This window comes from Hylaeus volcanicus, chromosome 1, assembly GCF_026283585.1.
Source record: "Hylaeus volcanicus isolate JK05 chromosome 1, UHH_iyHylVolc1.0_haploid, whole genome shotgun sequence".
Lineage (NCBI taxonomy): Eukaryota > Metazoa > Arthropoda > Insecta > Hymenoptera > Colletidae > Hylaeus > Hylaeus volcanicus.
Genome location: NC_071976.1, coordinates 1223012 through 1249989, shown reverse-complemented (window position 1 = coordinate 1249989; position 26978 = coordinate 1223012). Strand labels below are relative to the sequence as shown.

Here is a 26978-nt window from a genome sequence, read left to right as displayed (position 1 = left end):
AAACAACTATTTAATCGTTTACAGCACTTACTACTTAACATGCATAATATACAGTGTTATTACTGCGTTTTCTTATCTGCAGCTGATGCATTCCGCAATACTATTCGCGTTATCTATACGCGTTAACATTAACACCCAAAAATTTCGTAATGAAATTAAATCCACGAAAGGGATTTAAAAATATTTTTAAGCGTTCGTATTATTTATATTAGAAAGACCACGGCTCTACAGTACTAATTTCTTTTAATATAAAATAGTACTGTTAGGACCTAGGGCGAGAATTTAAATTGTTCCGAATTCATTTCTGAAAACATCGACTTCCCATAGCAGACCATAGAAAACATTTGGCCCTCGATAGACCCAACTGCGATCTAAATTATAAGTATACTTACAAAACGAAAAAGTACGCGTTTAAAGTGCGAGGCTTATTGAGAACACTTGGCGTATAATTTACCGTAATGGATCGATTAACTCTCGAATAGGCAGAAGCGTATCGAAGGATCGAATTGGATGCTTTCTCATGTAAACATAAACGAACGTAACCCCTACGGTTAGTAACGGACGAAACTTTCGCCCGTAGGCGCAGTAACGTTCATTTCCCGCGTATCCGTGCAAGCGACGTTGTCCTTGGTTCGCATTAAATGTTTGTTATTCCACGTGTGATTAAACAACATGAACTCATGGCTGCCAGACCCGAGGATGTGGTTGACATTCGAGTCCGGCTCGAATTGGGTAAATACATCATTTTAAATCTATTTAAATCTATTTGTAATAAATGTGATCTGCGTGCGCGCGTTTAGTTTCGTTGCACGCCATGATGGTCGTGTCCTTAAAGGCGAAGTTAACAAAATTTGAACACCATTGTGTTGAGAATGGTGACAAATAATCGATGCGACATTATCGATGAGAACGTATCGAAATCCGGAAATATAGCCCATAAAAGATCGATATTCCAAGATGGAGTGACGCTAAGTGACGAGTGACGTGTTTGTGCGACGAATGATTTTTCTAATTTTCCAATCAATTCATAAAACAGCGAAGAATGACAGAGTGCAATCGTGACTTGGCACTTGGACGCCGTAGTACGCGTAAGTTCGATTCATCTGCTGTTATCTGAAAAGGCTGGCTGCCCTACTTATTTATATTTATGCATATTTCAAACCTCGACCAGACGAAACGATTCGTCGTCTGCGTGACCGAGTTTCGAATTGAATTGAGCGCGTCATTTTTTTCTTTTTTTTACTTTCTTTTTTCATTCCATCGTTCGCTACCTTTACGTATTTTAAGAAAAATCGTTTACGTCGCGTATCGAATAAAGGTCTTCTATGCTTTACTATCTGAATTTCGAGTAGTGAATATTGATTAAATTGTACCGCGTGTCGAATACACTTAACCTTCGATTTTCAGGCTGTATCGGCCGCGTAAGAGTTTCGTATAAATTGGAATCGTGTAATTCATAGAGAAAAAGGGAAGATGGATGTCAAGGTTCATTTTCGTGTCTCAAGCTGACGATCGTCTATGTAACTACCGTTACTAACTTCCTCAGTATGTACTAATATAACTATACAAACTTTTACTGTTCATCGTGACGAAATAATTCTTTATATATATCTGAGGATAGACTGCTTAGGTCGAAAACATTTTTGCGCTATTTCCAACAGTTATTTATATTTTAAACAGTCTATAACTATATACAAAGAGTTATTTCGTCATGATGTATAGTAAAGGCTTGTGTAGTTCCATATATATATATATATATATATATATATATATATATTTGTTTTCATATACTCGACGACTATTTAGAACAAAAAACCTATTATTTACTATTTTAATTTTTCGTTCGTTATTAACGAATATTAATTCATTTTTTGTTAATATAAATACTACGGTACGTCGTAGTACTCTATGTGATTTTATGGTTGATCGCGAACGATCACCGATTTAAGTGCCAGCGTGAGTGCTTAATGGAAGTAAAAATTCGTTTATCGATCGTGTAAACGATAAAGTTTGCAGATAGGTCGTCGATACGGCGAAACCTTGCTTTGAAGTGTACGCTTGTTCTTATCTTCGTGTCCCTTTGCCGATAAAGCACGTGCTCGAACGAAACTTGGTATATATTTGGCAAGTGCAGGGATACTACACGTGCGTCACTAGTACCACTCTGATAAATCGAGTAACCGATTCTTTAACCACGCAACTCTCTGCAGCAGAAACAATCTTCCCCTTGGACAAGGCCAACCATACGACAGCATTTTGCAACCGACACAGCATTTTAGCTGCGCATAATTGGAAAGTACTGAATTTTACATTGTTTTACACAGTGTCGCCATTGCACTTTATTGGAAAGGACTTTTTCATGTACTGGCAGCTCATTTCGATTTCACATATTTTTCTACTTTCTTGTAGTTTTTTATGGGATTCCCAAATACGAGAAGCGCGTCAGTTATGGATTAAAAGGATGTGTTTAAACGACGATGCAAATGAAATTGGTGACACGCTTCCCACTGGTCGTTTTCTCCGCCACCTGGCGAACGATAGGATGTATCCGTCCACGTGGATCGCCCACGCGCGTCAGGTGTTCGTCACCGCGGTCAATCGTTCCCTGAAGCCAGTATGCGAAGGATGTTGGCCCGATCAACTGCGTCCGTGTCAGCGGTCAGTCCGTAGCAGGAAACATGGGCAAAATTTCATTCGGAGAATACAAGTTATCCGTCAAATTAGCTCTATATATTTCATTCACATTCGAATCTTTATAACCGATAGCGAGTCACAATTCAGTCGCGACAGATGTAATTTTTGTCGAACAAGTAACGAATTAGAATGTCAGTTTCGAGATACAACGAACAACGATTAGTCCTGGAGTTTTGTTGCTCGTCATTCGACGTTATTAAATAGTACAGATTGAGAATTTTGCCCATTTCCGAGTACGCTAGTTTTCCACTCCGTTTCAGTCGCGAGAGGTTCGTGGCCCCGTGTAATTTCGGCCGTTTATCCACGCGCTGGTCTCCTTCGACGTCGCGGACCTCGAAGACCGTGTCTTCCCGTGCATGCACCGTGCTCACCTATCGATCTCTCGTATCCCTACGATGTCTTTTGTCCCGTGGATGCTAATAAATCGCTGTTCACCGACGGCCAATTCAGTGCGCGTTCGACCGTCGTCGCGGTTGATCTGAAACGCAGGTGCGCTTGGTGCGATCGCGCGTGGGTGGCATCTGACGTACCGTGAAACCTTCGACGAATCATAAAGTGCGTGAGATGGTTTCCGAAGAGGTGCGCGGTGACGAGACCCGAGCCAATGTTAGGCCGAACCTGTGACGAATAGTAATACTCGAATATGTAACAGTAGTCGAAGACAACTGTTAACTATGTTAAGGATTCGACGTAAGTGTTCCTTTGCGAACGTAAACAAATTGAGAACACTTTGCACCGTGCGCGGTCTCTCTACTATTCTCAGGTTTAGATAGATCCGTTATCGCACTTATCGTTGACTTGTCATCCCAGTTATGTTTGAATGCATCCGAAGAGACGCGCGCATTCTTTTTACTATCAGCGTCTAGACTTTCATCTGTATACCACGTTCACTGCTAGACTAGTACTTTCGAAGAATATGAAATACGAATTTAGTTACTTCTTCAGTGGGAAGCCCTATCACCCATACGATACAAAAATTTAACGTCGAGGACATAGTTTTGATTCTTAATGCCAACGAGTCAACGAATCAAAGAAAGTTTCAGAGGACAGTATTAACCGGTAAACGTCCGTTCGCAAAGTTGGAAGTGGGTCATTTTGACCCGCCCCCGTTCCTTCGAGTTTTAATGAAACTAGAAGAATGACACTTACTCGGTTCCTCTTTGTGTGTAGAATATTCCACGTTTTCTGGCATTGACGCGCGCATATTTATAGCGAACTGATTCATCGTTTTTTGGAGTTGTATTTCTAGCTAGCCACCAAATAATTGCATTCAGTTGACTCTCGCGGGCCGATCCTTTTCTTTCTAATCGCGGTCTCTCGTTTTGTCGCGGAATTAGGGATCGAATTCGAAGTCGCGGAACACTAAGTGCGGATAATTGTCCTTCGGAGTGGCCTGCTCGAAGCAGATTATCGGATTCGCTATCTGCGCGAAGGATGCAACGACTCGCCTTGACTCGAATTGTAATTCATCGCAGGAAACGGTGACTCGAAAACTTGGCCGCGTACGAGCAAATTTTGCTATAGTTACGGAACTAAATAGAGAACAAAAAAATGAATCTATTAAAATAGCGAACGCGTGAAATAGATTTCGAAATCGGGATATTGTCGAACACGTTGCGTTAAATTCAGTAGAAATGATACGTCACAAACGGTCCATCAATAATTTTCATGTTAACTGTATAGAGTCTGTCACGTGGTAAATAATTGCCAGAAGATCATCCTCGCTGATAAGAGATTTTTTTTCTGTTTATGCGAGACGATAGTAATTTTCGAAACATTGTTGCCTAACGCGAACGTAATCCAAAAACGACGCAACGCGACGCGAAAAATAAGTTTAGCGTAATGTGAAAAGAGCAACGCGTTATAAACTTTATCGCCATTTATCGTCCACTCGAGTGAGAAGTGGCATAATCGTTCGATAATTGCACAAATGTCCGATAATTGTGTAACGAATGGATTCTTTCTTCACGGTTCGTGAAGATATTCTAGTGAAAGTTCAAGCTTTGATCGATCAAAGTTGAATACCCGAGCATTCGGTCGCCGTTCAAGGGTTACAGGAATATCGCTACCGATGTAATGAAATTCGATTCGAATATTTTAGTTAATAAAATAGCGATAAAGTTCCAATTGCAATGGCGATCCACGCAAACCACGCAAGTTGAGCAATATTTACGTACGCGCAATGCCCCATTGATTTCCTCTCGAGTGTTTCCATTAATCCGTCGTAATCTGCTCGTTAAATGTTAACGATAAAGTTGTCGCTAATTTTTGTCCATTAATTTTGATTGGATAAAGAGTATTAAAAGAAACTTTATCGAGCTAGAATTTGAACTCTACTAATCGTTAATCGTGTCTCCGATAAATTGCATAATTCGTTCCGGGTTTAGGGGTATCAAAATAAAAGAAACTCGTTGGACTCTCGATGGTCAGTCTGACCGAGCGAGCCTTCCCAAAAAGAATCGCGTTGTAAAATCGACAGTTTCGTTAGAAAAGTGAACGACTCGGATCCGAATTAATCGGAGGGAAACGCGTTTTGTGACAATTAAAATATCGTTCTTAATTTAGCGCTAATTCCGATCGTAAAGATAATGATTATTACCGCGGCGAATTCGAGTCGTAGGTTCCTCGTCAATAACCCATTTATAGAGAGATAACATATTATTTTCTTTCTCGTACGTAATTAGTTGTCTCTCGATATAATCAGATAATTTACAACATCTGCTCGAACATATTTTCGCTATACAATAGCGAACGTATAGCAGCAAAAGAATACTATCACCGAGTTTAAGTATATCAACGATAAAGAAAGACAGGACGGACGGTCGCGAATCGTTATGAATTCTAGTTCGACCAAAGAATTCATTCGGAGGAACACTTGGTTAATGCCACGAAGAACGAAGAAACGAAACAGTCATTCGGTTTAATAGTTGTTCAAGCGTGAAGTGTTACTCAAGAGTGGAGTTACTCAAAAGCGTTTGATTCGTGGCTCGTGCCTCGGTGTACACCACGCAAACTGTAATAATACAGGTCGCCTTTTATTATCGCGGCTATCAGTTTCGCGCGATCATGCGACACGCCAAGCATTCGCTTAAAATTTCGTGAGCGACTAAGAAAAATCCACTCGGCGGACGTTGGATCGATAGATCGGATACACCAGGAGGGAGATCGACCTTTCGTCGGAGAAAACCGAAGAATGTCTCATCTGCGATCCAAGAACAGGTCGACGAGCGCCGACGAGAGCTCCAAACAAATCTCGAAGCATGGGGAGTACCGCAGGATTCAGTTCACGTTGTTGAAGGGACACCTTGAGCACCGTCTTCACGAGGTAACGAAACGTAACAAGGTGAATATAGCTATCATAATGTATTTTAAACGAAGCTTCATAGGGAATTACGAGGTACAAAACTTTTATCGTCTTTTGAAAAGCCACCTCGAGTAACGAAGGCAATATTTTCTCAAATTACGGACAAACGCGATGAGCAACTTACGAAAGTTTCATCAGAAATAAACAAAGATGATAGCGGCTACAGTTAAAGGACGATCAATTGGTCCCAGAAGAAAGTGATACATTCATGAATGCGAGACAAAAACACCACTTTATAGACCGTTTCAAGCTGCACGAAACATACTAATAAAGTGGTGTTTTTGTTTTCAATGTTATAATAAAGTTATAATATAAACTGTTATATCGCTATAAAATGTAGTCGGAAATACCTTACCCTCCTCTAGAGGAGACTCGCCACGAGCTAAAACCTCGAAATCTAAATTACCATTTGTCTGTGTCGCTCTCCGTACCAAAGATCATCCTCTACCCTATGGATAATTCTAGCAGCACTTCGATTCACGCGATTCGGTTACGTACTTTGTCCTGACTGACTATTTACTGTACTACTATTTAGTATACCACATAAGTGATTTCGGTCGGATTCGAGCCAGCTCCGAGGATGATTTACGAGAACGCGTTAGGACTACACGTTTTTGATCAAAGAACCGTAGCAACGGCGAGCATCGGCGCATCGATTCTCGCCTCGATGCAATTTATGCTACCCGGCGCGTACTATTTTCGTTTACCTTCGACGGCGTGCCAATGCTCGACGAACACTGGGTGCCACGATGATTTATTTGTCTCCATTCTCGCGGAGAATCGCGGCGAGCTGGCCAGTGCCAGAGGACTCGTCATCGTAACTAACACCCTAACCGAGGAAGGAGATCGTGCCAGAAGGATTGCTAGACGAATCCCGATTCATCTCGAGCCACTCCACGCGAAGAAACGATAGGTTTACTCGCATGATCGGTCGTAAGGTCGTGGCTCGCTATCTTTCACTTTTGGTGTTAAATTGTAGCAAAGAAGCCATAATTCTTAAGTGGAATTCGAACCTGTAGGTTCGAGCTATGGTACCATAGGTTGTAGCTATGTTTACCATGTAGCTACAAGTACGGGCTTAGCGATCCCGAGGTATCCTAGCTATACGTTACAGTCACATACAGAATGCGATGTAAGAAGTTAAGGATTGATGTGAAGCAATGGAAGCGAGCACGTGTCCAAGACTGGTGATTTGTTACAGATAAGCCTGGACCGATAGGTGCAACATTACACGAATGTAACGAAACAACAGATTAAAACAGATTACGTACCCTTGTAAAATAAAGAAACGAAACAAACACAAGTGGAATTTGAAATCTTATAATTTGACGCACAATTAGCTAATTTGCCGTGCTAAATTAATTGTTTCCGTTACGTTATCCTCAACGTGAATCAATGGTAGTGGTCGTTCTCGTCATCGCATAGCAACACGATGCCAAAAATGCTTTTATGCGATGCTTATCATGGGCACTATTGGGGTGCCAGAACGACTGGTTTGGTCTAACACGATTTCAATCAATCGCGTATTTTTACGCCTCTCGTTATCGTATAACGTTACAACGATCGATAAGTTTATCGATCAGTTTGGTAACGGACTTTAATTAAATTTATTCCGCGTGCAGTTATTTTCGAATTGTCTTATTTCGATTTCGATGTATACAGACCGTGCGACGTAATACTCTCCACGATCTTCGACCCTTTTACGTATAACAGTCTATGTATAGTCCTTTAACGCTAAACTTAACGACGTTTCATTTGCACCTACTTCTACTTTCTGCAATTTCTATCGCGAACATTCCCCTCGATATAACACGAACGGACAGTGTCTTATCGCATCATTATCAGAAGTAGCGACCACAAGGCGATGATAATCGAGATACCATCCACTTTGCTTTGGTTTTTCATATTGTTTTCCAGTAAGCGATTAGACGCGGTGAATGATGCCCTGCTTTCCATCGTCGTCGGTTAATTCACGGTAGAATGTGTCGAACTCATTTCCCCGAGGTAGATGGAGCGTTTATTTGTATCTGTCAAAACTTGGCGTATCGTATTTTCTTATCAATAATAGTAAATATTCTCGCGGCATGTGGCGCGTCGTGTCTCAGTGATCAAAATTCTATCGCTTCCATTCATGCAATCCTGCAATTTCGAGGTGGAAAGTTTGTCACCGTGCGAATCGTTAAATTTCAATTAGTCCTCGTTCCAACGTGACGCGGGTTAATACAGTGGCGTAAACTTGTTGCGATTCATTTTCGATTCAGCATCGTCGATAAGACGAAATCGATACTCCTCTGTGTGTACACGTGTACATACGCGAAAGAAGAGAGTTTGTTCCGTTGGAGGGGACGATTGTTCAATCCAGTTGAATGATTAATTCCGCAAACGGAAAGAGTATTAATTTGAGAAGAAAGAGGTGTCGAGGGGAAACCGTTATCTGCGATCAACAACTCGAAACGAAACACGTTCTGCACAAGTACACGGGATACGTAAACGATTGTTGTGCTTTCATGCGACGTAACTGGAAACCATCGATCCAGGAAATGATATACATATATTTTTTCTGTAGAATTTCTGCAATATTTTTCCGCGACGAGTTCCACACGCAACATGGAATACTAGTTCCGAGAAAACTGCGGAGAAACGATGATTCTCGACAATCGGGTTTTCCGTGGAAGGGAGTTCCATGCTCTATCGCGTATATTCCGTTTGTTTTATTTACTCCTCGTCAACTTTCCGCGGACACGAGGCTCCAAAATTAAATTCAATGTCGTTTTAATTATATTCAATCTGGTCATAAACGTATTTTCGATCACGTTTTATTTCAATCCTTTCAAAACTGTCGAGATTTCGAATTAATCTCAAGTGTGCAAAGAAACAAACTAAAATTCTGGTTCTTTGAACACTTGCGTTATCAGTCGTGAACTATTTATTTTTTCTTGAAAACAAAAAGGCGTTGACACAAATCCTTTTGCACAGAATCTTTATTAATGTTGTAGCAACTGTTCTGTAGTGTCATTGCTTCATGAATGTAAACACCCCGGATCGGTGAACGTTTGTTTCGATAAAAACGAGCTGGGGGAGACAAGTGAAAACGTCAATGGTTATCGTATTGGGTCGAGTCTCTTCTAGTCAGTTCTTCGATACACCCAATGTTTGCAGATAAACGACTGTTTGTACATGCAATGGGAAAAACACAGCGTCAGAAGCGACGGAGATTGTTCTGTCATGAATGCAGAAGAGACGCCTCGATCTCGCGAACAAATTTATTTTAATATCGTCGGAACAGGGCGAAACGTAAGCCTCCCAAGCGACGAATGCTTTCGTTCTCGATTGAAACACGCAAATACATCCTTTTCGTTGGGAACGTACCGAAGTATTCCATTCGTGGCAAGTGTGACAAATAGCGTCGATGCGGTGAACGCTAAAGAGCAATAAATTACGGAAGTTGTGTAACACGCGACACGTGCGAATCGTCTCGCGAACGTGAGGAGGAAACATTGCGTTCGAAAATGTCCTATGAAGTAAATTACCAGCATCTAACTGGATAAACGATACCAGCGGAGAGTCGTTAATTGGTACTCGCGTCGAGAAATATCGAGAGGTTCTAATCGTTTCGCAAACCTCTTCTTTAAAACTACGCGCCACGGAATAATTATCGAAAGGATAGTTTTAGAAAGGAATCATGGACGGAAAGAGAATTTTCACCGGGGGAGGATCCATGAAGTTTGTACGAAAAAGGATTGCATGGAATGGAAGCAAACAGATTAGATTTATCACGACTTGATACGAGGACGAGTGCAGTGAGTTAAGGTTAATATTCGAACACTTTACAACTTTGTGATGGAAGATAAAGCAATTGAAGCTTTATTTCAGGTGTTTATTTACACAAAGAGGATAATGCTTCGTACTTCGTCATAGACGAAGTTAGCTACAGTGTCCGAATATTATGCCATTCGCTGTGTAGAACACACTGGACGTTGATTGTTTAAATATTCGTAGAATTGATTGGAAAATTCGATTCGTCGGGTAGATTGAGAAGTGGCGCGAGGTTCGCGGTGTTTGAAAGATGATTTTTGCCAACCTAGTGCCAACTAATACTGCTGAAATATGAGAGTGTTTCCTGACATCGACCTGGTTTCCATGGAATACGTGGATGAAAGGACTAGTTTAGTGGCTTCGGATCGAAGAAGTACCGCGTCCTTGTCATCCTTGATACCGCAAGGATTGGCTCGCAGTTACGGGTCCTTTACGTCCTGCCAACAGGCGATACAATCGTTGTGGAATAGAAGTAAACAGGTACGAGATTAATCGACGAACAAATTCGTACGCGAGGGACTGAAAATCGTAGCAGGCTGATAAAAAAAAAAAGTTACTCTTTGTGGCGGTGTGACATTTATTTTTTCATTTTATTTTATTTAAGGGGGAACAGTGATTTTCAGCCACTGTATAAATATTATACGTCTCTGTAGATATCCGTACGTATCCTCCATAGCGATACCAGGAGTTGGAACGATAAAATTTACGTAACTCGTTAACGGCTGCATTGGGAGTATCTCGAGATTAGAAAAGTCCCCTGTCGTTGAATGGGTTTTTTCCAGGCATTTTTAAGTAGACAATCGCGAACATGTAAGTCCACAGACTCGATTTAACTCCTGCAATGTTTCGTTTGGACCGTTACAAATATCGCGAGGTTTGTGTTAAAAGTAAAACTATTAATTGTAGAGTCCTGATGGAACCTCCCGAATGAAAAGTACTCGCTGTAGGAATTATTATTACGGAACGTTAGCGTCTGTCCGTCTATTTTATTCGCATCGGAGAGCGTGTCCATTTCGTAACTAGCAAGGAAACCACAGGTGGACCGAGATGAAGTGAATGAAGCACGTTTCTTCCCGTTTTCCGTTTCACCCTTCGCGTGCCAAGATCGTTCGACGTGCCTTGAAAGATAAACGGCAATCGCAACAGTGTCACGAAACATTTGTTTCCCGCGCGACGCGAATTACGTTAGATTACTTAAACCATCCGTTTACTCGTTGCCGGATTTAGCTCTGGCTAATAGTACCAGAAGTTCGCAAGGCTGAAGACTTCCGCCTCCGCCACGCGCTTAAAGGCACGAGTAATTAAATTAAACGTAGCGTATTCTGGGGAGCTTCCGATCTTCCAACAGACTCAATTGCTTTCCATTCATTTCCCTGCTGCGTCAACTCGAAATCAAAACGACATTTCTGTTTCGTCATTTGCGATACTACCAGAAATTCTATAACGTGACAAAATTATTTATGCAGCGATAAAAATACCGTACACTTTTAATTCCTGTCGCAAGATGTTTTTCGCGACACGACTGGAGTCAAAAAAACGAGCAAACTTTCGAGCAGCGTCAGCAGAAGAGACAGCGAGGCGCTAAAATTGTCTGGTCGCGTGTTGTCTGGGCAAAGTTAGTTCTTTTTACAAGCAGCAGTAAACGACTTCTCCGTACACAATTGATCAGTCGGTTGAGAGGTTTAATTGGACCCAAGTGCCGCGACTAGCGCAAGGACGCGCAGACTCGTGTAGTTGTACCAACTAAAATATTTTTCTAACCGAAACATCGCGCGTTCGTGATACAGGGTTGATTGATATAAGAAAGGACTTTTGGTCTTTCTGAAAAAAAACGCGAGTGGCGTGAAACGTATCCAATTTTTATACTTTAAATAAAAGCACGCACGATTACACCTTATCTGGAATCTGTTTGCAGGCTATTCCATTCCGATGTAACAGAACAAAATTTCAGACTCTTTTGCGGAAAAGTCATCGAATCGTGAGTGTTTTTTAGCTTGTATGGCAGAAGAGGCGACACAGTGATCGCCTAATTAAGCTACCCTTATCTGGGAATGTAAACGAGCGATCGAAACGATCGCGGGTGAATTCGTTGTTTAACGTTGCAATGTCAACAATACGGCGGCATTTTTCGAGCATACAACACATTCGGTTTGCATTTCAAAGTGACTCATCGTTAAGTATAAGCGAGAATTGCAATCAGGCGGATGTTTCATTCGGAGTGCGAACACACCATTTACAGATGTATCAGTGTGAAGAGCAATATGTTGTTTTTGGTACATTTGTTAGCTCTGGGAGAAGTTCTTGATATATATATATATATAGTAATTAAAAAATGAAGTAGAAGATGGGGGGGGGGGGGGAGAGAGAGAGTATCGTTAATAAAGAACTAATTTTCTTAGAAGAAAATAAAATGCGTGCAATGGAGGGTTAAAGAGTGCCTCCATTGTTATGATCTAGGGATTAGCAGCATCCCTAGGTAAACTTAGTCGAATAACGCGGTAAATGAAATTATCGGTTGCATCACGGCGTCGACGCCTCCCTCGTCACAGCGTCGCATTCCGTGGCCCAAATCGACGATGTTTATTCCGGTTCCCAAGGGAATTCGGCCCCGCGAATGTCGAAATTTCGTCCCGCGTTCTTATTTAAATATTTGCGCGGCGCGAACCTTCGCGCAGACTCTCCTGGATATTTGTTGCCGTTTCCAATGTTTTTCAACCTCTGCGTCGTGTTTCATCTTCGTTTCCTGGAACTGCTTCCGCTTCTGGCATCGTTGCAAATCAAACTTTCGATGCGTTTTATTACCAAATTTCAACCCCGGATATCATCGTCTGAATTTCGTCTAGAAATTGATGCGTTACCGCGACGCCGCGACGGCGACGCTATCCCGCGATTCCGCGATGTGTACACGACTTTAAAGAACCCGCGACGGATATATAAATGTCGCACGATATGCGGCACGATGTTCTTAGGCGATCGTTTGCCGTCGCGGATCGCACGCGTCTAAGACGTCGTGCACACGTGGGTCGTCGATTATAGTTGGAGGATCGCAAAGGGAACGGAAACTGTGCAACGAAGGCAAGGAGCATCGATGACCAGCAGAAATTTGGAGAAAATGCTCAGGCTCGCCACCTTGTCGAGGGTCCGTCTTTCACGGTATTGAATAATTTAAACGCGATCGGGTTTGCCACGTTGATTGCTATTCAGATTGGGAGATACTAATTGCTATAGAGCCACGAGATCTATAGCGCTTGAATTTTTAAAACTGTGGTTGGATGGAGTACCGTGAGTATTGTATGGTGCATTAATCGTGTCTAATTTCGAGCAGAGTTTGTAAACTATATTGTTAAATATTTCCTGAACTATTTGGCAGCTTTCGCACGTAGCAGTGACGGATCAGATACTCGCAGTCCTCTATCCAACTACGAACATTCATCAAAATCCGAGCATTACATTACCGTTGGGTCCCTTGTTAGTCTCTTCTGAAAAGGTATCGAGTAACGATTTAAGTATAGCGTGGAACAAACAGGAACGAGTTCAGTGTCTTTAGAGAACTGTACTAATTTTTCGTGTTTCGAGTTCTGTGGGAGTGTTTAGGTATCCCTAGGATACTTGAAAGGATAGACGTTAGCTTTTGTTTGACTGTAGACCTTTGTCTCGCCATTCTAATATAGAAGCTTCAACCTTCCAATGAATTTGAACGTGTTGGCACGGTCGAGGAAATGAATCGATAGAAATTTGGAAAACTGAAATTTCAAGCTTTCAAATTCCTCTTTCCTTTACAACATTCGCCTAATTTTACCGAGCGATACCAATTTCAAATCTCTCAGAATTCATAATCGCGCTGTCCCTTTCTACTTTTGCTAGAAATATTGATATCAGCGAGTGACGGAGCATAACTATCCGCGCGCTCGTCTAGCAATTATTGTCCCCGATTGTCGTCACAAGCTCGTCGAGGAAAGAATGCCATGCGGAAGGCCAAAGACGATCGTATCAAGATCACGACTCATCATTTTCGCATCAGCATCGAGGAGGAGGAAGAGGAGAACGAGGGAAACAAAGAGACAAAGAACCTAACAGCCGTAGAGTCGGCGGGAGCGATCTCAGCTTCGACCGAGAGAAGAATTTCTATCACTATAGAGGCCGAATCTGATATACTGATAACTCCTGGCCAAGATTCGGAAGGAACGAATCTCCCTGGTAGTCTTAAACCCGTGGAAAATCAAACACGGGACTGCAGAGATGCCGAGGGAAGTGGAGAACGTAAAACTTTGGAAGAGAACTCTGCAGGAAGCACAAAAGTCCAAAAGAGACTCTGCATCGAGTCAAGAGAGTCTTCCGAGCAAAGCCAGGACAATGGACTACCGCAGAAAAATGGAAATAATGGCGAAGCTTGGAGTTGTTATGGATATCGAAAAGGCAGCGAGCCAGAAGTCAAGGAAATTGGTGAAATCGAAGCGTCAGGACTTCCAGACGACTCGGAGAGACACGAGGGAACGGAGAAGAAAACGAAAGGTGACCAACTCGAGGGCCAAGCGTGTACTTGCGATGAAAATCCGACGGTAATTACTGGAAATGCGGGCTTAACGACGTCGATGACGAACGTGGAGCAGAATTTGGCTGCATTCCACGTGAACTTCGGAGTCCTCTGTTCCACGAAGTATTCAGTCAGCGCTGTCGCGAACGAAAACAGAAATTCGATTAAGAAGTTAGACCGTGGGCCAAGCTCGGGTGTCGTTCCTTTGACTGAAGCTTCAAATTGTGGAGCAGATGGCATGGACGTTAACGATGAAATCCCTAAATCGTTAGACTCGACTGGTACGGACGAATCCAAGAAGGACTTACGAAGTACGCTTCAAATGAACCTACTCGATTTGCCTAGAATACCCCATTTAGAAGCCAGCAGCAAAGAAATGCCCGGTGATAGCCAGACATCATGTGTGAGAATTGATGTTGAAACCCTGAAAGGGGTCGAAGAGGCAATAGGAGAAGGAACGCTGCCTTTTAATACCTTAGGAGATGTCCAGAATAAACCAACTCGTCGATTATCAGCTTCCCCATTGCTCCTCAGGCGATTCTTTAAAGCCTCGAATAGTTTATCCCAACAATCTCCCAGTTTGGACAGACAATCTCCAAGCCTGTCCAGGCAATCTTCCTCCATCGAGAGATCCGCGAAGATAAACATCGAAAGTCCCAAAGGAGTCGAAGAGGCTACTTCGAGGAGAAGATTGACTTTGCCCATGGCGAACGTTGACCAGATCTCGCAAGAGGGACTCAAGACACCCACTTACGAGGACGTGTTATCAGGAACGACGGTGAATCCCATCAGACGATCCAGCATCGCGAGTGCTGCGATCTGCTCCAGTTTGGCCACGAGTTTGGTCAGCGCTTGTCCAGGTATTCCCAACTGCTTGCTGCCTTCAAACGACGAACACTCAACGGTTAACGAGAACTGTGGAAAGGGTGGACTCAAACTGAAATTGCCCTTCCTCCGTCTTCACATACCCGAACACCAGTCGTCCACGGGTTGGAACGACGAGGACGATCGCGAGGATCGTCATTCCTATTACCACCACCACCATCACCATCACCATCATCACGCGTTCCCGTATTTTCATGTACCCACCATCACCTTCACCGCGTCAGCTGCTGATGGCGAAACAGGGCGGAAGTTCAACTTTGGAATACGCAAACACTCGCAGACGGTTAGTCGCCACGTTGAGTGTCCTTCGAAAAAGGGTTGCCAACTACCCTCTTTTGGAAAGGACGATCCCTCTCGTTTCCTTGGCACATTTACACTTGGTAAATGTCCTTTTCCATACTTGACGCAGTTGGCAACTCTATCTCGACCCGTTCCAGCGGCTTCCCTTTTAACAATGCGTTTGTTGGTGTGTTTGTTGGTTGTTATTAATCGATCGGGCGTTGATCCATAACGAAGAGCAGTTAAGAGTGAGCATTAACATACGATTCCCCACCTTTAAGAGATGTTGTAACAAAAATTTCTCCACTAATTCTTTTCAGAAAAGAAATATGTACATCTATAGTCGATGTCGATGTTTTTAAACGTTGGGTTTAACCAGATATGGTCTCCCAATCGAGTCTCCCGTCGGTTCTTACTCGAGACTTTCGAGGCGCAAGTTTCCGATGAAATACGGTTTAACGAGTCGCAATAAATTATTGCTCGGAGATAAGTGCCCGAGGTAACTTACGTCGACGTTCACTCGAAACGTTCAATTCTTACTAAGATACTTCCAACAATGTCACGGACGAATTCATTAATCATCGTTCCTGGCAATGATTCTATTTACCTTTGAATAGATAAGTAGTCCGTTGTATCATAAGATTCTCATTGATTCAATCATCGTCGCTCTATTCGTTCCAAGCGCGGTAACGACTAATCCTATTTTCTGCACGGAAGAAGTTAGTATTAAAGAACATCTACATAGACATCGTGGAGTGACAATGTAGAGTTGTTAATAACACAGAACGCGTATACTATGTATTTAAAAAGCTCGGCGTTGTTAGCTAGTTCCTATTTTTTAATAGTGGAGACTATGCGCACCTTCGTCTGTTGTACTTTCGCAACGGCGAGCAGTCGCACATAGTTGAATTGTTTGTTCCTCGTTCTTTGTTTTGTAGCTTGACTTAGATAAAAGATAAAGAACTTAACGGCGCCGCGAAACGATTACTAAAACGTTATCCTACCGGCAGATAAGTGACAATTACCTCCAGGTAGATAAAACTAAATCGATAGCTAAAAGTAAGTCTGCGAGTCACTTTTACAAGTTCGACACATTTGCCTGTCAGACGACCGATAGTCGTCAAACTCAGCGATGAACTTATCCAGCTGTTGCGCATTAAACGTTGAAATTTTCTTAGAAACTGTTGACGTTGCAAAAGCGCTCGAATAGCATCCAAGGTTTCTCGATATCCTGCTGCCGCCATTTACCTTTCATTCAGCGTTTCCGTCGGTACTGATTAATACCTTATCGTCGACCTAGATTCCATTGTGTCCCTTTAAATCCGTACAGGGCTCTCCGTGCTTCCATTACCGAGAAAAATTATAAATACTATTTCCAGACACGCGGTACACGTGTTTTCGCGTTAGTGGTACACCGATCGATCGATTCTCGATTTCAAACTCTTCTTTTAATCGGCTGACCTCGTTGCGAAGCTTGGAATTAACCGTTCGGAATCAAGTACGCGGAATTTTCTCCGCGACGCACAAAACGAAGAAACCGTCCAGGGATAATTTGGATGTTGGAAGAAATCGTGACATTTAAAAAACAGCAATTTCGCTCGACCTTCAACTACTATCATCTTTCCCGTTTCTTCTTTGTATGGTGTGCTTAACGATGAGCAATCTTGTACAAGGTGATTGTGGTTGTTGAAGGAGATGCGTCTAAATTGGAAAAACTGCGAAGAATAAGACTGATCTATCAAAAAGTATCGTTCAACATCTGGAACGCTTAACAAACTTGGTTTGGTAAACAACAAATCAAGAAACAGCCAGGTTTATTACGAAGGATGTTTTTACCCACTAATCCGTCGGATGATAAATTCATTAATTATGTCAAACAAAATATTCGACGCGCGTTTAAACGGCTCTGCAACGTAATCCAGTTTATGTACGTGCGAATTATGTTATGTGTTCTCGCAATCTGCGCCTCTGCGCAGCAATTAATTCGCTTCAGCAGTTTTTGATTGAAGAGCAGCGACGTTTCGCTCGCCGATACGACGCGCAAATACCATTTCGTTTTCTCTTTCGTTTCGCAGACCTTGCACCGGACGGACTCGATGGTATCGCTCTGCTACCGATCTCTCGCCAGCTATATCACAGATGACAACCTCGCTGGTCTCCAGAACTTCCTCGAAAGCAAAAGAGTCCTGGTCGATGATCGAGACGAGGTATCAAAAATATATCAAAGCGAATTTATTTTTTCTTTGTTTAATCTTCCAATTTACCGATTTTCGTCGTTCACGCGGTAGAATGGTAGCACAGCCCTCATCCTCGCATCAACTAAGGGGAAGATACACTTTGTACGGGAGCTCATCAATCATGGAGCAGATGTCAACGCTGAAGACGGGGTTAGTCACCGTATCTTTTGGATTAAAGATCTATTTTCAACTGGTACGATCAATTTCACTTTCAGGACAACTGGACAGCGTTGCTTTGCGCTGCCAAGGAAGGCCACACCGACGTCTGCCTCGAATTACTCGAACATGGCGCTGAGTTGGAACACAGAGACATGGTACATCGCATTCTCCGGCGTTTTTCACCCTCTATCCATCCACGATACCTCTACCAAGACTATTTGACTATTGGACTATTTTCTAAACTCTGGCAACTTGACCTGGCCCGAAGAAGGCCTCTTCTTCCTCTTCGTATTCATTTCTTTACGTTTCGAATCGAACAAAATTACGCTTACGAAGTTGTTCAGAAGTCAAAGGGAGCACCGCAAATAGAAGCTAAGAGGAATGTTCTATTTTTAGGGAGGGTGGACGGCACTTATGTGGGCGACGTACAAGGGTAGGTCGCCGACGGTGACGATGCTGCTAGCGCGAGGAGCTGACGTCAATGCACATGGAAATTTTCATATACCTTCCTTGTTATGGGCCGCGGGCAGGGGTTACCCTGACATTGTTAAAGATCTCATTGCTCATGGTGCTAAGGTTAACGTTGGCGATAAGGTAACGTGGTTTTATTCAAGTTCAAGTACACAGAGTATGCTTGAACTGATTAAAATGAATCGTCGAGGAAACCGAATACAGCTGAAGTTGTATTAAAACTCGCTGAACGTGATTTTTTCAACTTCTAGTATGGCACTACAGCGTTGGTGTGGGCGTCGCGTAAAGGAAACGTAGAAATTGTAGATACTTTCTTAAAAGCTGGTGCTAATGTTGACACTGCTGGAATGGTAAGATGTACATTGGAATTATTGTATAAGATGATTCATCTGGTGACCGTTGGATCGTTAACGAAACATGTTACAGTATTCGTGGACCGCTCTTCTCGTGGCTACCCTTGGTAATCACGTGGACGTCGTGCTGCTACTTTTGGAGTACAAACCAAACGTGAACGCTTTGGACAAGGATGGATGCACGGCTCTAGCGATAGCATGTCGAGAAGGACATCACGAGATAGCAAACGCGCTTTTAAACGCTGGTGCTTACGTAAACATACAGGACAGAGCTGGAGATACGAACTTAATTCATGCTGTAAAAGGCGGTCATAGAGGAGTGGTTGAATCTCTTTTAAAGAAGTATGCCGACGTCGACATCGCCGGAAAGGTGACAAAATTGATACTAAATTATCATCCCAGACAGAAGACAGGATACATACCGATTAATATCTTGACAATGGTTCCGATTAGAACCTAAATGTCTCTTTTGTGTACCGAACCTACTTTTTCCCATTGATTTCAAGCTTGGACTATGATTATATTTGTTTAAAGAAGTTCCAAGAGCTAGCTAACCAGGCACATTTTATTGAAATATTCTAGGATAAGAAAACCGCAACTTACATAGCAGTAGAAAAAGGCAATATACCGATATTAAAATTGTTACTAAACGCTAACCCAGACTTGGAGATCGCGACGAAAGACGGCGACACACCGCTACTGCGGGCAGTTAGGTCGCGCAACGCCGAAATCGTGCAATTACTGCTGGACAAGAAAGCCAAGGTCTCTGCAACCGACAAAAAGGGCGACACGGTGCTTCATATAGCTATGAGAGCAAGATCGAAAGCTATCGTCGAAATACTATTGAGAAATCCGAAAAACAGTCAGCTACTTTACCGTCCAAATAGGCAAGGCGAAACCCCGTACAACATTGACATTAATCATCCGAAAACCATTCTCGGGCAAATATTTGGAGCGCGTAAGTTGTTTGCGTCTTACTTGCAAAGAATTTAGTAATTCGACCTAGTTTGGAAATTAGGTTCGTTTAATCGTTAACTGCCTAATTCTTTCAGGACGCCTTAATACCAACGAAGACAATGAAAATATGCTTGGTTACGACTTGTACAGTAGCGCTTTGGCGGATATTCTCAGCGAACCATCCCTTTCGACACCTATAACCGTTGGTCTTTATGCAAAGTGGGGCTCTGGAAAGTCTTTCTTGTTAAACAAGTTGAGAGGTAATAACTTTATTCGCTGAAACAGACGGATCACGATTCGTTCGAGAAATTTCTTACATCCGTACCAATTATTTCAGAGGAAATGAAAAACTTCGCTCGTCAGTGGATAGATCCTGTATTCCAATTCTCTTTCTTACTTTTCGTAGTAATATCTCACGTATCGTTATTAGCGGGTATCACCATAGGTCTTGCTCTACAGTCGTGCGTCGTTGGTCTCGTCTTTGGTATATGTCTTATTTTCATTATGTACGCTTTTTTGATACTTATCTGGTATGCTAACAAAAGGTAAGGGAACAAACTAGAGGATATATCTTACGTGTTTTTATATTTTATGACCCTCTAACGTTTACATTGTAGATACGATTGGTATTGGCCATACAATTTTACCGTTGCTCTGACTACAAAATTAAATTCGTTGAAGCTATTGCTGCAAGTGATTTTTTGTCATCCACCCGGTGGTCAAGTTCACGATAGCGTGACTGTTCAGCCAATCAAATTTTACTTTACCGATCAAACTCGAGTGGGCACAACCGCCGCTGGAGAAAACGCAGTAGTACAAATGGTGGGATCACTTTACGATTCCATCGAAAACGATTTTGGTTCTCTGTCCACGAGATTGTACAGAGCGTTCCGACCAAAGCCTGATAAATCAACCACAACCTGGAAGTGGAGACACCTTTGTTGTCTACCGTACATAGTCATATTCGAGTTCTGCTTTTGCAGTTTACTCGTTGGCATTTCTGTGCTTACCGTCTATCTAATCGACATCTCTAGCAACGAGTGAGTACTCCATAACGATAAAGTGGTCGACCCCTTCTGCAATGAATATATAACGTTACTTACCGATTATTGCAGGAAAACAATAGAGGAAGGTGCGGCACACATAATTATGATAACTGTTGCCTTAATACTAGCTGTCAGTGTAATAGCAAATTTATACACGTGGAGTCGGACTTTGCAAGCGCTTGTCTTCTCTCAAAGGCGACACCTTCAACGCAGCATCTCCAAATTGGAGACTTTAAAAAGCGAGGGGTTCATACAAACGCTAAGAAGCGAAGTCGGTTTAATGACGGATATGGTACGCAAACTTATATACTTTTATCGCTGTCATTTTTCTACCTAATGAGAAAGTTTTTTTTTCCTTTTTATATAAAAACAGGTGAAATGTTTAGATAGTTTCATGGCTCAACAAAGTAGATTAGTAGTAATCGTGGATGGTCTGGATAGCTGCGAACAAGACAAAGTGTTACTAGTTTTAGATGCTATACAAGCACTATTTAGCGATAATGGTTATCCGTTTGTTGTAATACTAGCGATTGATCCGCATATCATTGCTAAGGTACCGTAACATACATTACAGTTTTTTTTTTCTATGTAGTGTAAAATTAATATGTTTACTGTGACGTTCCAATTGACAGGCAGTGGAAGTCAATAGTAGAAGGTTATTCACAGAGTCGAATATCGGAGGGCACGATTACTTGCGCAATATGGTACATCTTCCATTTTATTTGCAAAATAGTGGTTTACGGAAGGTGAAGGTTGCTCAACAAACTGCCCAACATAGCAGAAAAACCGCGTGGACTGAAGCCGAGGAGAGTGTTAATTACACTGCTACTAGTACAATGCATCATTCTGTTTCTAATAGGAGGCTCAGTACAGAGTCTGGTATAATGAACAGTAACGAAAAACTGAAACCGCAAAGTAGAAAGGGTAGTAGGAAATTGCGATTAAGCGAGTCGATAGCCAGCAGCATTGGTAGCAATTTAAATCGACTAGGCGGCGCGCAGGACCTTAATAAAATGCTTCTCACCGATGACTACTTTAGCGACGTAAACCCACGTAGCATGAGGAGATTAATGAACGTTGTTTATGTCACTGGTAATGCAGAAATAACTAGTTCCCGGAACGTTTAATTCAGCATCTGTCACGTTCGCATTCGTTACATTGTCTATTTATTTTAGGGAGGTTGTTAAAAGCATTCCAAATTGATTTTAATTGGTACCACTTAGCCAGTTGGATCAATATCACCGAACAATGGCCGTTCAGAACATCTTGGTTGATTCTCCATTACGATATGTATGAAGAGAGTTTAGATGATACCATGTCGTTAAAGAGTCTTTACGATAAGTATGTTTCTCCTACAAGTGTCGTGTGTCTTTTACATCGTCTACGTGTATTTTATGTTGCGGTATTTGAATCATCAGGATACGCCCCCAAATACCAGTACTTAAAGAAGTCCAGCCTCTTTTAGAGATGGATAGAGACGAACGCAAGTTGGACATTTTCCTGACTTTCCATCGTTCCAGCTTACTCATTAGCGATATGAAGATATTTTTGCCGTTTACGATTAATCTCGATCCTTACATTAAAAAGAAAATCAAAGAAGAGCAACAAAGCATAGAAGAAGAAGCAGGACTCGTGCCGTATAAACAGTACAGCCCTTGGACTATGCACGGTGGTGGCCAGGATCAATGGAATACGAGTAAAACTGCTTCAACGAATCGCACCATGAAATTAACCAAAATACCGAGTTTGCAAGGATACGCACCACCAGTGCCATCGACTGCGTCATGGTACATGCCACCTTCGTTCGATTGGCAAACTCCACCTTGGGTACAAGCTCCTCCTATGGAACCCACGATTAAACCTCTTTCCGCAACTACAACTCTACCGGTACGATATGCATATAACCATCATAGAATTAAATATGATTTCAGTAGCACTCGACTATATTTCGTTTTTTCTTTTCAGTCCGAGATTTTGGAGATGAGACTTTCGTCTCTATCGGTGAACGGTGTTTGCGATCTGATCGATAGAATCGAAAGTTTAAATCACAATCAAGCACCACAGTACAAAAATGTTATCAAGGAAAATAATATTAATGGCAGAGTCTTGCTACACTGTGACATACAAGAGTTAAAAAAGGTTAGGTTAAGTTAAATTTTCTTTCATGCTCAAATGTGATTTTCTTTTAACGATAATCTGCAAACAGGTCCTCAAAATGGCTTTTGGAGATTGGGAACTGTTCCGTATGGTGATTGCGTCGCTTAGAGAATTAGAACTGTCGTCGTTTACCACGCACGAAGAAGGCCCCCGCAGCGTGCGATTCACAGTAGGGTCGGAACAAATTCAACGGAAAGGTACACATAATTCCGTATACATAAGATAAACGTATATATGTTTGCGTTAAACACAAACGTCTATTACTCTATTTTAGACCTTCCCTTACAAAGCAATTCCGTTCGCGTGCCTGTGCTGGCTGAAAAAGAAAAGGGAATATCGAGAACCGACGGTCCTCCTAGACGAGAACAAACTAAACAGTCCATTATGGAGAAACAAGTAAGCTGTCTTAAAACATATCACTAAAACACGTTTATAGTTTTATTGTACCATGTAGATTAATAAAGTATGATTCTCGTTACACTCGCGCTCGGTTTTAGTTCCAGGTAAGCAAAATTACGTAATGTTTGTCGGCTTCTTAGCGCAGAGAATATACCGAATGAAATCGAGAAAATTAGCGTTAAGATACTTTGTATGCATCAAAAACGAGTAACGGGTTCATATTTCAGGTAACCTTGGAAGAACAAATGATTTGCGGAGCACTGCAGACTTTAAACGAAGAAGCTTGCGAAGATGTATTAGACGTACCATCTCCGGCAGTGGTACCAACAGACTCACTTTCAGGTGAGCCCTCTTCTCTACCACTTACACTGCCTTTGGTTATAGTTCAAGAACCACCGCAGCCAGAGCAAAACTGTGACATCGTATACGAGTACAGTACAAATCTTTAACGATCTGAATTGAAGAAGACAATAAACTCGATCGTGTATCATGCGTGTACTGCATCAAAACGACTACATCATCCTATTTGAAGATGGTTCAATATACTCATCACTCATAGTTTCGATTCAGGAAAATCTTGTTAATGTATCTAATTGTTTAATGTGTCAATACTTAGATACATCTATAGCAGTATTACCTATAATAGGTTCGCCCGCATAAAGGGGGACCAATAAAAAGTTTAGTTTTTATATTATACACAATACATACGTGGAAGAGGCTAAAGGAACTATCGTTATTTTCTTTCGAACTTCGTCACTCCGAGTTCCGATTCTCTACGAAAATCTTGTCAATGTATCTGTTTAATATGTCAATACTTAGATACATGCATAACAGTATTACCTATAATAGGTGCACCCGCGTAAAGGGGAATAAATAAAAATTTAGTTTTTGTATTGTACATAATACATACGTGGAAGAGATTGAAGGAACTACCGTTACTTCCGTCTAAGCCCTGCTTCTACAACGACTGTTTAAAAATGTGCCATTGCGTAGACTGGACCGTTGTAAATAGACAAAGGATATAAAATTAATATCATCTGTTAAATAAATTATATAAACATACGATGCGTGAAATAAATAACGTTATGGCGGTAGTGACTCGAATGTATGCGTTAACATAGCCATAATAAAAGAATCGTCTTAGTTAGATAGTTGAGTAGATAAATGGTATCAGCTTGCGAAAAAGAGCAATTGCGAAACGTTTTTGTATTTCGAAAACAAATAAGGAACATTCGTGCACCTGGCAAAAAGAATTAATCTGTCTCTTAAACGTGTTGTTAATGCTTAATCGCTGGTTGTGTTATTCTACTTCCCTATGTATGATACGTAGAAATATTGTATATTTCCTAGATTCGAAAACCTATTATCTTCCAACAATGAAAATTTGTAAAACAGACTGTGATAATTACCTGTTACTATTGTCGGATGTTGTTAAACGAGTATATTTTCATTTTGAGTGTTTACGCTGATAGATCTTGTATACTTAGAAAGATAAGCTTCAACGTGAGAGAGTTTTATATACCAAAGCAAAGAGCTAGTTATATTTTCATCTTAATTAATTGTACTTTCTTTTTTTGTACTGCCTGTACAATTATCGTAAATTAGAGATTGTTCGAACATTATATTATAAATGCGAATGGCAATAAACTTTTGTTTGAAAATTAAAGTGAGGTTATCTTTCTTAACGGCGTAGATCTATAAGCATATCGAACGCATTCTTTCATTTTATATCTTTACTCTAAAACGCGGCTATTCTCGCGGGTAATCCAAAAGGGGGTTCCAGCCTCTCTCCCTCCCAAGTCTGTCAGAACTTTGTCAACGCGAATATATGTAGAAGTAAGGAATTATATATTTCTTAAAGTTTGTATTAATCATTTGCGGTCCAGATTCTCTAATTTCTGTCAAGCCTCATTCGGCATTAAACCGCAAAGGGTCGAAGAAAGTAACAAGAATCCTCGATTTCCAATGCGTCGATCTCACGTCTCACTGAAACTTCATCAAAGATTAGAAGAAAACAGACGGATAACACCGATATTTGTTTCAGGAGTTGGTCCAGCGACACCTCAGGACACGGAATACGTGATTCTTCAGTCCAATCCTCTTCTGCACTGGGTTCCAGTCAACGACGAGCCAGAGACATCAGATGACAGCTCGCTAGAATCCACGGTTCATCTTCAGCGCACGAATTCTCAGCGTAGCATCGCATCTCAACTTAGCACAAGATCGGTCTGCTCGTTTGGACACAAAGGTCCGAGAAAAGACGGGGGCAACGCCAACTCTAGCAGACCTTCTTCTCTGTTCGTGTCTCCGCCACCTTCGCCTAGACCTGCTTTCAGGTCCAAGTCAACAGACGAGAATTACGCGACAAACAACATACCTCTGAAGCCCACTATCTCAACGCCTATCAGAAAACGACGGTCCACGTCAACATTGAACGAGGATATAGCCGTGTCAACGTCAGTTCCAAACTCCAGCTTGGAGAAGTTAACAAAGTTGAAGGACCGTCTAATGGGAACGTTGCCAACTTCGTCTGCACCTGGGGAAAGCGAGGACGAGTCCACGCCGTTGGTTTCCGAATTGTCCACCCCGACTCATTCTCAATCCGACAGCGTGTTCAAACACGATTGCAGCGAGGAAAATAGTAGCTCTATCTCGTCCAATAAAAGTTTACCCCGAGACGGAGAGCGATGCGCTGACGTTGATTATTCCGACACGGTTAGCCTAATGGTGAGGGAACAATCTCTGAATATGCGTTTCCTCTCGCGACAGGACGCAGAAGAGTGGGACAATCCAGAAACACCTGTCTGATATCTTATATTACACAATTGACAACGAGTCTCTTGGTGATACGCAATAATGTGTGATAGGTAGACTGCGGATGTTTATGCAAATCCATATATCAGTAGAGTGAAGTCATAAAATTTTACCCTGTATTTTGCATATACATACGCTCTTCACATATGCATTCTATACTGTTTATGCGTAAACATTCGCAGCCTGGTGATATGTATACGGGTGAATTGTTACTCTTAAGTAAAACAAAGTATTTAAATCGAGGTTTGTGATAAATTTCCAGAGGTAATAGGTTAAGTTATCGGTTCGATTGTGCTTTGTAAATAGTAAATAGGCGATATTGTCTCCCTTTTAGGAAAACATTCGAAGGTGTTCATGCATCCCCATACAATGAGTTCTGCTGTACGATACATGTCCATAATATTCAAGCAATTCGATACCAAAGTACTTAATGGGAAGTATCGAAAGGTATCAAAGTTTCAGGGTCTTGAGTATCAAGTTTCAATGTAGTTTGATACGAAATGATACTTCGTTATCTGGTATTCGTAGTGCTCCATCGCTAATTACGAATAATGTAAAGAGTGTAAAGTAACTTGATTGTAAAGTACTTGATTTTTGTGGGTATACTGAGCAAATGACATTCCTTGATAATTTTAACGCATTTAACGATGCAAGCGTTATCAGTTCTTTCTTATGCGACTGATATCGAAGCGGAGAGTGTTTCTTTTATTATATTATAAACGTTTGGGTGTCGAGACATTGATTAGTCAATTTGTAAATATGGTTAAAACTGTAACTTGAAAACAAACGAATAAATATTAAAATATTTTAAAA

The 26978-nt window shown here is 41.7% G+C and overlaps 2 protein-coding genes across 12 annotated transcripts in view; one reads left to right on the top strand and one right to left on the bottom strand.

Moving 5' to 3' along the window:
- Nucleotides 1-3182, bottom strand: part of LOC128880646 (tRNA (guanine-N(7)-)-methyltransferase-like) — a 5213-nt gene extending 2031 nt beyond the window's left edge. The window contains exon 1 of one of the 2 annotated variants that reach the window (XM_054130958.1): nt 3066-3182. The gene's annotated coding sequence lies outside the window, so the exon portion shown is untranslated. Of the gene's footprint in view, nt 1-392; nt 523-3065 lie in introns of those variants that run through there. The other variant, XM_054130950.1, reaches the window with a different exon arrangement.
- LOC128880459 (kinase D-interacting substrate of 220 kDa) overlaps nt 1-26978 on the top strand; it is a 27619-nt gene extending 641 nt beyond the window's left edge. Inside the window, exons 1-22 of one of the 10 annotated variants that reach the window (XM_054130596.1) lie at nt 3243-3384; nt 5399-6019; nt 17648-17779; nt 17861-17959; nt 18025-18123; nt 18365-18562; nt 18691-18789; nt 18866-19162; nt 19375-19750; nt 19845-20009; nt 20087-20294; nt 20367-20789; nt 20865-21087; nt 21169-21348; nt 21428-21887; nt 21971-22136; nt 22214-22682; nt 22761-22934; nt 23002-23149; nt 23227-23348; nt 23579-23693; nt 25396-26978. In XM_054130596.1, the coding sequence (XP_053986571.1) occupies nt 5888-6019; nt 17648-17779; nt 17861-17959; nt 18025-18123; nt 18365-18562; nt 18691-18789; nt 18866-19162; nt 19375-19750; nt 19845-20009; nt 20087-20294; nt 20367-20789; nt 20865-21087; nt 21169-21348; nt 21428-21887; nt 21971-22136; nt 22214-22682; nt 22761-22934; nt 23002-23149; nt 23227-23348; nt 23579-23693; nt 25396-26159 (5049 nt within the window). In that variant the 5' untranslated portion in view covers nt 3243-3384; nt 5399-5887 and the 3' untranslated portion in view covers nt 26160-26978. Of the gene's footprint in view, nt 1-614; nt 733-3242; nt 3385-5378; nt 6020-10048; nt 10355-12853; nt 13028-13738; nt 15577-17647; nt 17780-17860; nt 17960-18024; nt 18124-18364; nt 18563-18690; nt 18790-18865; nt 19163-19374; nt 19751-19844; nt 20010-20086; nt 20295-20366; nt 20790-20864; nt 21088-21168; nt 21349-21427; nt 21888-21970; nt 22137-22213; nt 22683-22760; nt 22935-23001; nt 23150-23226; nt 23349-23578; nt 23694-25395 lie in introns of those variants that run through there. The other 9 variants (XM_054130612.1, XM_054130604.1, XM_054130572.1 and 6 more) reach the window with 9 other exon arrangements.